This window comes from Octopus sinensis, linkage group LG9 (genome assembly GCF_006345805.1).
Source record: "Octopus sinensis linkage group LG9, ASM634580v1, whole genome shotgun sequence".
NCBI classification, from domain to species: Eukaryota; Metazoa; Mollusca; class Cephalopoda; order Octopoda; family Octopodidae; genus Octopus; species Octopus sinensis.
In genome coordinates, this window is record NC_043005.1 from 28,671,674 (window position 1) to 28,686,406 (window position 14,733).

At 37.7% G+C, this 14,733-nt stretch overlaps 1 protein-coding gene across 4 annotated transcripts in view; it reads left to right on the forward strand.

The window, feature by feature from the left end:
• LOC115215592 (diacylglycerol kinase theta) overlaps positions 1-14,733 on the forward strand; it is a 250,869-nt gene that overhangs the window by 177,623 nt on the left and 58,513 nt on the right. For all 4 annotated transcript variants that reach the window (XM_029784808.2, XM_036505853.1, XM_029784809.2 and 1 more), the window contains 5 exons: positions 892-964; positions 6,729-6,867; positions 7,372-7,462; positions 10,366-10,476; positions 13,127-13,277. In XM_029784808.2, coding sequence (XP_029640668.1) covers positions 892-964; positions 6,729-6,867; positions 7,372-7,462; positions 10,366-10,476; positions 13,127-13,277 — 565 coding nt within the window. The remainder of the gene's footprint in view (positions 1-891; positions 965-6,728; positions 6,868-7,371; positions 7,463-10,365; positions 10,477-13,126; positions 13,278-14,733) is intronic.

A 14,733-nucleotide genomic window follows, 5' to 3' on the forward strand; every position in this document is an offset into this window, starting at 1 on the left:
CCCAACCTGTGGCAATGTGGAGAGTGGTGGTTTCATCACGACAATGTGCCTGTGCACACTGTCTTGAGTGTGAGACAGATTTTGATCAAAAATGGCATGACCTCACTTATCTACCTCTCCATATTTGCCCAATCTTACACACTGCAATTTAACTCTGTTCCCCTGAATGACAAAGTCCTTAGAGGAAAACCTTTTGCAGACGTGAAAGAGATAAAGAAAAATATTAGAGAGGCATTAAACGACATCATTTTTCAGGAGTTCCAGGACTACTTCAAACAGTGGAAAATGCATCTGGACCAATGCATTGCTTCAAATGGAGAATATCTTGAAGGCAATAAAAGTGTAAACATGCAAAACTAAGTGAATAAACTAGTATTGTAAAATTCCGGTTTCTTTTGGGTAACCCCTTGTACAGTATATTTATTATTTATATTGCTTATAAACAGATAAATAAAAAGCAAAAACATAATTGAAAATACATTATAAAAGGACAATATAAATTCATTAACACTTTTGTTGCTGTATTTATTTTGAGATGCCCTGCTTTTCTTTCAATTACTTTAAATATAACAAAGAACTTAGTAAAATAACTTAATTATTATTCAGCTAGTGTTAGGAACATAAATTGAGACTAAGGTTTGGTGGAAGAATTTAATTCAAAACTTATGAAAACAAGACATTTGTACTCAGAGGCAGAGCTGTTTCAGCCGGGTTGGCAACAAAAGGGTTAAATATAACAGGTTATAAATGCAACTCACAGAAAATATAACAAATAATAAAAATTGTTTCAATGGTTTCTTTGCTATTCTCTGGCTTTATTTTCTCTTTTGATCCCATTTTTTCCTTCCTTCCCAATGGAACCTACAATTGGTTTTTTTTTTTTTTTTTCAGGAGGCAGCCCTTAAAACATTCCACATATCCGATGACCCCAAAAATTACTATGTAACTGAAGCCTCAGAGTATGGTAAGTTGTTTGTTGTGTTTTAAGTTTCTGTTTACAGTTATGCACAACAATGTTGTGATTTTAGTCCTGCATTTCTAGCTCATGTCATCTGACATACACACACTCATACATGGTGAGCTGCCTTGTCCCTTCAATGAATGAGCAAGATACAGCTGCTCTGTGTTCTTAGTATTGGTACTGGTATCTTGGTTTGCCGAACAACTTGTCCAACGATTATTATTAAAATGGACGTAGTTGTGCAGAGCCATTCCCATTCTCTTCTCCTTCAAACTTGTATTGGTTTGGTGCAACTAGTGAACATGAGCCAAGTATTTATCAGGATGCAGGAATTGCATGGAGTTACCTTCTCTTTGTTGCAGCAGCTAATGAGCTGAAGGGCCTCATCTAGCGTGGATTCATTTGGGTATCTGTGAGTGACCTTCTTCCAGGGAGCAATCCCATGACATGCTAATTAACCCATAACTGGGATGCTGCCAGATGCCACTACTCTGGGTCAGAACAATAATGGTTGAGAAGTGATTTCACTCTCTGCAAAACTAGACTTCCTGAACCACCAAATGCAGTTTAGAGTCATACCCAGGACAAGCATACACTACATTATCATTTCACATTTGTTTTTCATACTGGCATGGGTTGGATGATTCAGTTGGATCAAACAGGTTGGAGAACCATGTCTTGCTTCCAGTATCTCAGTTTTAGCATTGTTTCTACAGCTATCTAACGCCATCCACTTTACAGATTGTACTGATTGCTTTTTATGGCACCAGCACTAGAGAGGTCACCTTGTTACTTGTAAGAGTAAAGAACCTCCTTGACTAATGAATAGAATAACCAAGAGGGAGTTGGTAAGCTATTGAGAGGTTAAAGTATCATAGAAGGGACAGGATCAAGTTTGTTGTTGCAGAAGAGATTTGTGGGAACCAGGAAGATACTAAAAGATAGTGATGAGGTGCCAAAGTGTATCCTCAAGGTACAAGATGGTGAATAGAAGAGAGTGGAGAAACTGAAGAGGAAAGGTGGGTGAAGGAAAGGCTGCAAAAGTGGGAGAGGAGAGTGAAAAGGGTTAGAAATAAGGGTGGAAGTAAATGGTTGGTGAACAAGATTAGGAAGTGGTCAGTGATAGATATATAAAAACAGGATCACATGCGGTCGTATCGTATAGGGAATACAATCGCACGCGACCCTATTCTTAATGAATTTTTACAGACCATATAATACATACAGCGGCAATAGAACACAAGCGGAATGACAACAAGATTTCTTTTTGAGATATATACATTATTTATTTTACATATTTTACAATCATGCCATCGACTGGCCTCCGTGCCGTGGGCACGTAACAAACACCATCCGATCGTAGCCGTTCGCCAGCCTCGTCTGGCACCTGTGTCGGTGGCACATAAGAAAAACACCGAAAACACCATATCCGAGCGTGGCCGTCTGCCAGCCTCGTCTGGCACCTGTGTCGGTGGCACATAAAAAACACCATCCGAGCGTGGCCGTCTGCCAGCCTCGTCTGGCACCTGTGTCGGTGGCACATAAAATTACCCACTACACTCTCAGAGTGGTTGGCGTTAGGAAGGGCATCCAGCTGTAGAAACACTGCCAGATCTGACTGGCCTGGTGTAGCCTTCGGGCTTGCCAGACCCCAGTTGAACCGTCCAACCCATGCTAGCATGGAAAGCGGACGTTAAACGATGATGATGATGATGATGATGATGCTTGATGTTGGAAGTTTGTAAGTGTTAGCATGTTTTTGTGTCCGTGTGTTCGTGAGTGTGACAGAGCAAATCAGGTGAATGTGATTGACATAGCAACAGATAGTAGCAGATGGCTTAAGGTAGTTCTTAGAAGAACTAGAACTCAAGAACAGATAATTGATTTACCATTTATGAGGTACACGGAGTGTAAGCTTTCCATATCAAGATGTTGCGTCTCGTAGTTGAGATTAATTGAATCACTTGTTGTGTTTTAGCTTTCTCTTGATATGAATGTACTTCCAGATATATCAACTGTAGCCGTTTTTCCCATGGTGATATTTTCACCTAACCGCTATAGTTGAATCTTTAGTTGTCTTGTGTACAAATTAAACCTTAGTAGATAGAGACGATGTTTGGCGATGAGTTGTGTCTGTCGCTTGGTTTTTTGCTGCATCTTCATTATATATTCTGCTTGGTTATTTCCTCTTGATATAATGGTGGTCGCCTGCCTTTCAAACTGGAACATGGTCGAGTATGCTCTGTGTGGTCAGAAGTCCATTCTGAGAAGAACTAGAACCAAAGACGAACTCTGTGGTCAGAGGTTCGCCCTGAGAAGGACTTGAACCAAAGACGAATATTTGTCTGAGAACCCTTCTTTATATAAGGTTTATGTGGCTCAAAATGAACTTCAGAAATGGAAAGCTGTGATTGGCTGCTTGGAACAATGGCGCGAAAATAAGCGGAGGCAAATCGCGTCACGTGACAACCAGTGGTGCGAACGTAGTAGAGACCACGTGTCACCCAATCGAATTAGTGTTTACAACAATGTTAAACTAGCCGAAGATGTTTGTAATCTCGAACGAGATTATTCTTAATACTCTTCTCAAACAGTGAAGATAGCAATGAGGGTACGATATTGCTACAGATATGAGATAGGAAATGGTGTTAATAAGGAAGGAATGATGTCAAGAGAAAGTAGCTAAGGGAGAGGGAGTGATGACTGGCAGCACAAAAAGAGAGATCACTGGAAAGTATGAGCAGGAAAATGCAATGTTAAAAATGAGGAAAGGATGTCAAAGAGAAGAGGGAGTGATAACTCCCTCTTTCTTGAGACACTTTCTTTTGACATCCATCACATAAAGGAGTGATAATATATAGCTCTGTTCTCATTTAATTATAGTAGCAGAATAATGCAGTAGATAGAGGGATGAGAGAGTGGGATAAGCAACAAATGAGGGCTTGACAGAAACATTGAGCATGGGGCCCAGTTGTATGCACACATATTATACTTACTGAACCTCATTTTTGTTGTGTTAACATAGATTTTGTGCATATTCTCCATCACTGCTTATTACAAATCAACTTGGTCCTTTGACATCTCCTCTATGAGACCCAACATCTAGAGATTGGCCTTTATCACTTCGTACCACACTTTCCTAGGTCTCTCTCTGCAGGTTCCATCCCTTGTAAGCAATTAGCACATCTGATACAGGTGACCTTCTTCATACACATCACATGTCCATACTAACACCATCTTTTCTCATGATCAAATCAAATCGAATTTATTGGCAGGAGAAGAGCACAATGTGCTTAAGCTATGTAAAAAAGAAAAAAAGTTACTGTTATATACAGTTTTATACATAGTCGCCACACAGTTGTCCAGAGCCTCTTTGAACAGGAGAGTGGTGGGCAGTTCCATGGGACTGCGATATGGACAGAGATTGCAGCCTTCTGCCTGTTAAGTTGAAAGTGTCAGGGATAGAGTTTTCAATCATGCCTACAAAAACCCCTATTGGGCACAGGGGTGTAAAACTCCACAAATGGTAGGTTTACATTCCCGTTGAAGATGTCGAAAGCCAGGATGAGATGCCACTGCATTTAAGTCCTCTTATTCCAAGTTTTTCTTTCAGCACATTTATAGCCATGTACACTGACATTGCACATCTAATGAAGCATGCATACTTAATTACTTTCTCATTTTCACACATCTTCTGCATTCAGGGCCCATGTCTCACATTCGGGCCCATGTCTCACGTTCGGACCCATATCTCACATTCAGGCCCATGTCTCATTACCATGTAGCATTGCAATGTGCAGATGTCCACCTTTCACCTTGAAAGAGAAGCCTTTTGTTACCAAAAGCAGAAATAGATCCCTGAATTTTCTCTACTCTGTTTGTATTCTTGCTACTATAATTTCAGAATACACTTCTCCACTACTAATTAGGTCACCTAAATAACAGAAGCTATCAAATGTCTCTAGGCAGCATGCACCTGGGCATTTGAGAAAATCTATTTTCCGTGCATTCTTAGTATCTATTGTTCCTTAGCATCTACCACATACAAAGCTTACTTTCTCTATTAAGCTGCTCGTGATTTTACTACACCTTTGTGTATCCATAGTTTGCACTTGATACACTGAATGGTATTTCTTCCTACATCTTTTTCTTCAAACAGAGCAATGTCATTTTCCCAAAGGGAATAGAGTCTGGTCTGTTTTCCTGTTTACCAAAACTTTAGTTTTTGCTAAATTATTCCAGGTTTTGCTTCCATGTTTGGAACTTCTTTTCTAATTTTACCTCAGATTCAGCCTTAAGAACAAAGTCACTCAATAAATAAGAACTATGAAGGCCTAGGATGAATAAAAAGGGACTGAAAATCAAATCCCTACCTACACATTGAATTCATCATTATTTACATTATTTACATTTGATGGATGTTTGTCCCCATCTTGTTTGTTGTTAACACACTGTTTGGGCTGATATACCCTCCAGCCTTCATAAATAGAGAACTGAATTCATCATTCTACTCACTGCTGAATCTCACCTTGCTGCAGCACCTCTGTGCATGGCTTGGACTGTTTTCACAAGCCATTTGTCCACCCCTAGCTTCCTCAGAAACCACCAAAGCACAGAGTTAGGGACACTGTTGATGACTTTCACCTGGTTGATGGATACTAAGTGTAGTAGCTTATTTTTACTAAACATTTCTCTTCCATTTGGAAAAAAAGGCATCAGTTATACTTCGTCTTATCATAAAATGATATGCTTGAGAAGACCTGTTGAGTCAAGTAAAACCAAGACTGTAGCTGTGGCCAGTGCCCCGACTGGCTCCCATGCCGGTGACACGTAAAAAGCACTATCCGAATGTGGTCGATACCAGGCCCACCTAACTGGCTCCTGTGCCAGTGGCACATAAAAAGCACCCTCAACACTCACAGAGTGGTTGGCATTAGGAAAGGCATCCAGCTGTAGAAACATTGCCAGATCAGATTGGAGCCTGGTGCAGCCACTAGCTCTCCAGACTGCTGGCAAACTGTCCAACCCATGCCAGCATGGGAAACAGACGTTAAACGATGATGATGATGATAAAAAAACCAAGCTGTATCTTATCAAGGCGGCGAGCTGGCAGAAACGTTAGCACACCGGGCGAAATGCGTAGCCGTATTTCGTCTGCCGTTACATTGTAAGTTCAAATTCCACCGAGGTCGACTTTGCCTTTCATCCTTTCGGGGTCGATAAATTAAGTACCAGTTACGCACTGGGGTCAATATAATCGACTTAATCCATTTATCTGTCCTTGTTTGTCCTCTCTGTGTTTAGCCCCTTGTGGGTAGTAAAGAAATATGTATCTTATCAAGACACTTCCTAATCAATTGAGTTGTAACTCTTTCCTCTCCAGGGCATCTCCTTCACCTTCGTAACAGGTGATTATGATGCTGCTGTGCCAGTCATTCATTATGTCACTTTTCTGTATAACATGATTGACTATATTGATAACTAGGCCATATCCTGTTCTATCAGATATTGTAAGTATCTCAGTGGTAATTCTTGATGATGTATGAGATAAGAGAGTGCGACAGGTGAGTCTGGGGAGCAGATGGTGAGATAAGGGTTGGATAACTGACACATGTTGGACAGGCGAGATAGGGAGGGACAGATAAGTTAAAGGTGAGGTGGATATGATTGAGGAAACCACTCAATGTGAAGGCACAGTAAATCATCTAACTAATCTTGTCTAATCTTTCCATGTATTTTTAACAAAAGTTTATTTCCAATATTTCAGGTGAGAAAGAGCTTGATGAAAACAGCCCATTTAGACTCCAGCTCACAACTCCAGACGGAAAGCGACCGTCCATATTCCTTCGCTACAAAGACAAAGACCCCGATAAAGGATATATAAAGGTCTACTCAGGTGGCTTAAAGTAGGTATAGCACTCATTAAATTACCTTTTAAATATTTTCTTACTTATTACAATATGAGAGACATATATTAACCTTCCAAAAGCATAAAACCTATTAACTTAGACATTTATTATTTGTTGTCAAAATTTCCTCACACCTACTGTAACCTGGTCACTGACATGGTTCCACTGCAACACAAGTTGCAGTTAGACAACAAATAATGAATGTTTAAGTGAAGTTAACAGTTTTTGTTTTTCCTTTTTGGTGATGGGGAGGCTAATATACATCTTCTACAATGTAATCATTTTAGTTTCAAATCACAGCCACTGGCCAAGTCACTTCCTAGACAAATTCATTTCCAAATTTTCTTGTGTTTGAGTGAATTGTTTTTGTTTTGTGTTTTTATGAAAAAAAATTATTTTCTAAATGTATTACAATTGTGAAAATTTCCAAGTGTTTCATGTGACCCAAATGTGCTACTTTCTTCTTTGTCTCTATGACTCTTAAACGATTATATATTGTAGAGTGTCTGTGGGAAGCAAGTTTGTTCCTATCAACAAAGATACCACAACAGACATGGTGATAAGGACAGCACTTAGAAAGTTTGGTCTGGAGGTAAAAAAAATGTTCATTTACATTCAAAAATGTTTTCTTTTCTTTCAAATATCAATTTTCATTATCATCATCATTATCATTTAATATCCATGTTCTATGCTGTTGGTATGGGTAAGATTGTTTGACAAGATCCAGTGGGTCCAGGGCCTGCATTATGCTCCAATGCTTGGATGCCCTTCCTAATGCCAATCCCTTTCCTGACACCATTTTATCATTATTATAAAGATTGAATAAATATTCTTTTCTACTCTAAGCATAAGGCCCGAAATTTTGGGGGAGGGAGCCAGTCGATTAAATCAACCTCAGTATACAACTGGTATTTAATTTATTGACCCCAAAAGGATGAAAGGCAAAGTCTACCTTGGCAGAATTTATTCTCAGAATGTAAAGACAGACGAAATACCGCTAAGTATTTCACCTGGTGTGCTAACATTTCTGCCAGCTCACCACCTTAGACTGAATAAATATTGCAATGTCTACTTTTATTTCTCCAGTTTTTCAGATTAAATTCCAAGAAAACTGGATGATTAATTCTTAAAATAGTAAAAGACTGGCATGATCAGAAGAAAAGCAGATAGAATACTTTTCAGTATTTAGTCACATCTCTTCATATTCTGTGTTCAAATCTCACCAAAGTTGACTTTAACTGCCATTCTTACACTGCTGATAAAATAAAGAATACCAGTCCTCAAGTACTGAATCAATGGAATTGCCAATAAACTTCCTTATCAAATCCTTTAGCCTAGTGACTATGTCAAACCATTAACAATATTCTTCCTAGTTTTTTCATTCCTAAATAATTTTGAAAATAAATATGAGATAGAGAGCGATGAACTGTTAAAGCAGTGGTTCTATAAGCGGGCAGTATTGCCTCCCTGGGAGCAGTGGAAAGTTCCAAAGGTGAGTTGAAGAAAGGCGGGGCAATAATGGGTAGCGATTCATGTAAAAACAACAAAATAATGGGTTTGTTAGGTTAAGTCTTATTTGTGGAATACAGTTGCTTTGAATTTGCTTCAGAAAAATGTCTAGGTTTGTGATGGTTAGTTGGGATGAGGGCACTAGTAATGTGGCCTGGGTGTCAAAGGGATGACAGCCCTTAAATGTTTGGGAACCACTGTGTTAAAGTAACCACTACACTGATGATTTTATAGTGTATTTAAATTTCTTAATGCCAATAGATAAAACTATTTTCCATAGTCACAGGCTGTGTGGTAAGACATTAGCTCCTTAACTACTCAATTATGATACCCCAGTGCTACTGCATGGCATCTTTGGCAGTTATCTTCTATAATCCCAGGCAAACCAAAGCCTTGTGAGTGGATTTGGCAGACAGAAGTGATAGTTGTAAATAAGTATCACTGTAAATAATATATTTCCAAATCTCTCTGAGAGATTTAGAAATGTATTATTTCTATTTTCAAAAATCAGTGAATGTATTTCACTTGAAATATATATGTTTTCAAATGCAGATAAACATCGACAGCTAGCAAGCCATACTACTCCAGACTGATGATGAGCAATGACTCTGAAACTAGTCTCTGAATGCTGGCTTTGCTGGGTGGAGGTGCTTGTCTCCACTTTGAAAACATAAGGACACAGGAAATGTGTCAAGTCCAACAGGAAACAGTGTTTCCTAGGGCTAAGTAACAGTAGCATTCGTCCATTTCATGGGACTGTCACATTGAGCTGACAACATACAAGTATCACTGTCATGTAAATGGTAGCCTTTGTTTCCAACAGTCTGTAAAGACATGTCTGATTATGGGGAAACATTAACCTTTCTTGGAAACCGGTGAGTGTTAGCAACAAAAAGGGTCTCTGGCCATAGAAACACTTGCTTCAATGAATTCTGTCCAATTCATGCAAGAATGGGAAAGTGGACGTTGAAATGATGATGAAGAAGAGTGAAATATTATCAGGGGAGGTAGAGTGGTAGACTGTATAAAGTGATGGATTGGAAAGGAACATTTGTGTTCTAAGTTCAGTATCTGGTTGGACTTGGTTTACACTTTCATCCTTCTAGGATAGAGAAAGTAAGTACCAGTTGTGTTCTGGTATCTTTTCCCTCCCCAGCATTTGTATCTTTGAGTCAAGGTTAGAAATTATTGACAGTGTATTGGGGTACCAGTAATATACTGATATTTGATTCAGTCAACTGCACCCATTTCCTCTAAAATAGGTGAGATGGGGGTGGGATTGGGGAATTACCATATCTTGGAAGGTATAGCAATTCATCTCATTAATCCTGCCTAAATACCATAGTTCCACTCACTTAAGGGTCTTAGTTTTGCAAGCTACATGGCAGCCTCACTAGTACTGGTGCCACCATGACGCACCCAATTTTTTCTTTAAAAAAGGTCGGCATTAGGAAGGTCATCCAGCAATACAAACCATGCTAAAGTAGACAATGAAGAGCTGTCAAACTGTCCAATCCATATCAGCATGAAAGAAGGATGTCAAAAGTTAATGATGATGATGATGATAGTACTGTGTTTCAAGAAGTGTAAGTCAAACATATCTGTGAAAATTTAAAAAAGCTTTAAGGAACTTACTAAAAAATAGGATTAATGTATTAAATTAAGAATTGATATGTTATAATTAATTAGGGAGAATGTAAAGTGTTGAAGAATATACTGGAACTGCACAGTAACAAGTATGTCCACACACACTCTCTCTCTCTCTCTCTCTCTCTCTCTCTCTCTCTCTCTCTCTCTCTCTCTCTCTCTCTCTCTCTCTCTCTCTCTCTCTCTCACACTTTTTCTCCCTTGAACACCCATACAAACTCATTCTCACCTACTCTCTCTGTTTCTCCTCTCTTCCTTTCCCACACACACCATATATACTTGTCGTCTGGCTTTGAATAAAAACTGAAATTATATTTGTTTTTTGTTGATTTATTTCAGAAAAATCCAGAAAAATATAATTTAATAGAAGTATTGCTTGACAAAGGAGTTTCAGAACGCATGTTAGATCGTGAGGAACGGCCATGGGAACTCATTCAGCAAGCTCGTAAAGTAAGAAAACATTATATCACAATATTAGATGACCCTCTCTCTATCTTCAATGCTTTACCATTTCTTTTCTGACAACTGATAAATCTTTTGCATTATCTCTGTGATTAAAAAATATATTGAACTGATTTTTGCTTTTCTTGGGTGAGATAATGTTGCATCTCAAGTGGATCAGTCTCAAAAATAGTTCTTCATTTAGACTTATCTGTTCTTATTTAATTTCAAGTCAGCCCTGATTAAACGCACTTATTACCAAAGATCCACCAACTGCTAAAACACACATCAACAATCATTTATTCAAGCTCATTATAGTCATCACTTCATTATTATATATCTTGGTTTTCTTTAAAATAGTAGGTTGTAATTTTATGGGAGATTTGGCAGCTATTACAAGTAGGTCCAGAACCTTTGTGGAAAAACCCTGTTTAGCTTACCTCCTCTGCTGTTATATCATAGATTCCAGAAGATTGCAAGCTACAGAGTAAGTTGAGACTGGAACTTTTGAGAATCAGCCAATCTCAACAGTAACATTGTTGCATGTTCACACAACACACTTTTCCACATTTCTATACATGCTCCATCAACTGTTGATACCTGTTCACACACACACACACACATATTTTCATTATTAATAGTCATCAGAAGTTACAGAATGACTCAAGGGTCAAGAGTGCATTGGCATGTGTAATACTCAATTTTCACTACTTACATTTGTATGGTTATGGTTAAGAAGTTCACTTCCCACCCATGCAGTTTTAGGTTCAGTCCCACTTTGTGGTGGTGCCCTTGGCAAGTGTCTTCAACAGTAGCCCCAAGCTCTGTGAGAGGATTTAGGTGAGAGAAACTGAAAGAAGCTTGTCGTATATATGTGTTTCTGTGTCTTTATCTTGTCATCAAGTGATAGTTGTAAAGAAGCATTATTGTCATACAAGCAGTTTTTCATTTCCAAAACATGTTCAGCTATTAGGAAATATTACCTCCCTTGGAAACTGTTGCATGTTGGTGATAGGAAGAGTATGTGGCTGTAGAAAACCTGTCTCAGTGATGTATGTCTGACATATGCAAGCATGCAAAAAAAAGATAAAGTCAGATCTACTCAGAAAAATCAAAATATCATTCTTCAGAACATCTGTTGAGTCAGTGTTGCAGTATGGAACTGGTACATGGACCCTGATACAAGCACTTAAGAAGAAACTGGATGGTGTATACACTAAAATGCTTAGGGTTATACAAAACATAAAATGTCATCAACGAATTACAAATAAAGGTTTATACAGAAGCTTGCCCAAGATGACAACTACAATTGCTCAAAGGTGGTTCTGATTTACAGGGCATTCTTGGAGAAGCAGGCAGGAAGTTATACACAAGCTACTGTTGTGGGAATCAACTCATGGGAGATGCATTAGAGAAAGACCTCCTCGAACATTCTTCAACCAACTCTCAGACAATACAAATCTCAATAAGGAGAAATTGCCACATGAAATGGAAAACTCATGAATTGTGGAAAGACTTTGTCAGTAATGTTCAATTGTGGTTGCAATAATGTATTTCCTCATCATTATCATTTTAACATCCAATTTTCCATGGACTAGAAGGAATTTGTTGAGGCAAATTTTCCATTGCCAGATTCTCCTTCTGTTGCCAACCCTTACCTGTTTCCATGTAAGGTTATATTTCCTTTAGTCCTTTCAATATGATCAGCACAATGGACAGGGAAAGTTTTCACACAATGTTGCAAACAAATAACAGTGTATTTTTCAGTGTGCAAGAAATGACATGTACATTGTTTGCGTTAATATTATACAATACTATTGGATTTTCACAAATTCATGTAAATAAAGCTAGCTCATCAGATCATTGGAACATAAACTCAAAGTTGAATCATTGATGTAATCATGATGTTCAGGTAATCCGATGAGCTGCTTTCGTTATTTGCATTAATTTGTGAATAAAAAATTGTATTGTATATTGCTGGGTATACATATCACTGCAAACATGAACACACAATTTCTTGCATTCTGAAATTAATACTAAAATGAAGAAAGTTATGAAACAGCCATGGCTATATGGAAGTCATATGGTTAAATAAATCTACCTTCACCTCTCACTCCTCCTGACTTTATGAGATACACACACACACACAAGTACGTATGTATATATGAAAAAATTCTTTTAGTTTCCATCTATAAAATCCACTCACAAAGTTTTGGTTAACCTGATGCTATCATAGAAGGCACTTGTCCAAGATGTCACACATTGGGATTGAACCTGAAATCACGTGGTTAGGAAATGATATGTATATATAGTTCTCTAAAGGGTCACTTCCATGTGTGTGTGTTTAAAATCCATTTTCCATGATGGCATGGGTTAGATGGTTTGACGGGATCTGGCAAGCTGCAGGGCTGTGTTGAGCTCCAATGTCAACTATAACATAGATTTTACATCTGAATTCTCTTCATCACTCCTTTAGTGCCTTCATATATATTTCTCAACTGTCTGCATACACTCTTCCTTTGTTGACTTTGAATTTTGTGTTTCAATACATTACATACCATTGCAGTCTTGTTGTCATTGTATTTTCCCCTCATAACTTTTCACTTTGTACATTCATAGAAATTCTCACATTTTTCATTGATTCTTCTCACCCTCATAGGACTCATTGCGGCAAAACCGGATGACTCGTTTCTATATACAACAGACTGAGGACCCTCATGGTCCAACGATTTCCTTGTTTGTAGGTAATTTACCATGTGGATTATCTCAACGCCAATATGAAAAAATCCTTCTTGACATAATAGGCCCAGGTAAGAAATTGCTGCTTCCTTCATTTCATCATAGTTGTGTAAGCCGTTATTTTCTGAAGATGATATTATCTTTTTAATATTAACTTATTTTTCTCTTAATCAATTATAATAATAATAATAATAATAATAATAATAATAATCTACCAAGTGAACATCCTCAAAAATGGAATAAACCCAACATGTGAAACCAGTGAAAAACAAGTCAAGACAATAGACCATACCGTTTCAAGGTGCTCCACCTTGGTTCCAACTGAATTTAAAGCTAGGCATGGTCAGGTTGGCCATTCCATTCACTGGACACTATGTAAACATTATGGGACACAGTTTACTAAAAAATGGTTTGAACACCATCCCCTACCAGTAGTCTAAGAACTGATGAAACAATCTTATGGAATTTTACAGTTCCAACAGACCACACCATAAATACTAATCAGACTGATATTATTGTTACAAATTTGAAAAATAAAACGTACTTACTCATTGACATGATTATTCCATCTGATATAAAAACATGTCTTCTGAAAAGAATAAGAAATTTGCTAAGGAATCATAGAGATCAAGATTAGTGCAATGTGACAATTAAAGACAAACAACTTCAGTTTTAATTAACAAAGACATAAATGAGTTTCTTGAAAGCAACCCTGGTTATCATAACATTTATGAAATTCAAAAAAGATCTTTCTCAACAGCTAGATTTTTACATATATTTTTATTTTTGTGATACCAAATAATTAATATTGGATTCCCTTCTTTAATATGTCCTTTTTCCATTTCTGTATATTGATTCTAAATTAATTTTATATAACCATTATGTGCCTGCCTTAGATATCTGGTTGACACCCACCAGGAAAATAATGATAATTTGTAACAATGATAATGTACCAGAAGGAGTCACCGAGAACAAGGAATACAAGATATTGTGTGATTTTACAACCTAATGTGATTCCCTAATTGATGCTTGGAGACCAGATATTGTTGTGATAGATAACAGAAAAAAGGAAACCAAGATTATAGATATTGCAGTACCTGAGGATGCATGGATAATTGACAAAGAACTAGAAAAGATGGAAAAGTACAGACTACTAAAAGACAAAATTGCAAGAACATAGACTATGAGGAGAGTGTCTGTCATTCCAGTAGTTGTAGCACTAACAACCAAGTTCAAGAAATATGTTAAAGAAATCGGAATTGACATGAGAGCAAAGCAAGCCCAAAAAACTGCTCTGCTGGGGACAGCTAGGATTTTGAGATTGGTACTTGGATGTTGAATGTCTTCCATGATAATTAACAACCAAGTATCAAAGCTTATAATGTGTGGAAAGAAACCCTGTGAGACCTCTGACAACAGGCTAATGTCCACTCTCAGATGAGAATCTACTAGAACAAACAAAACCGAATGTTATGAGAAATAAAACAATAATAATAATAATGGTTTCAAATTTTTCCACAAGGGCAG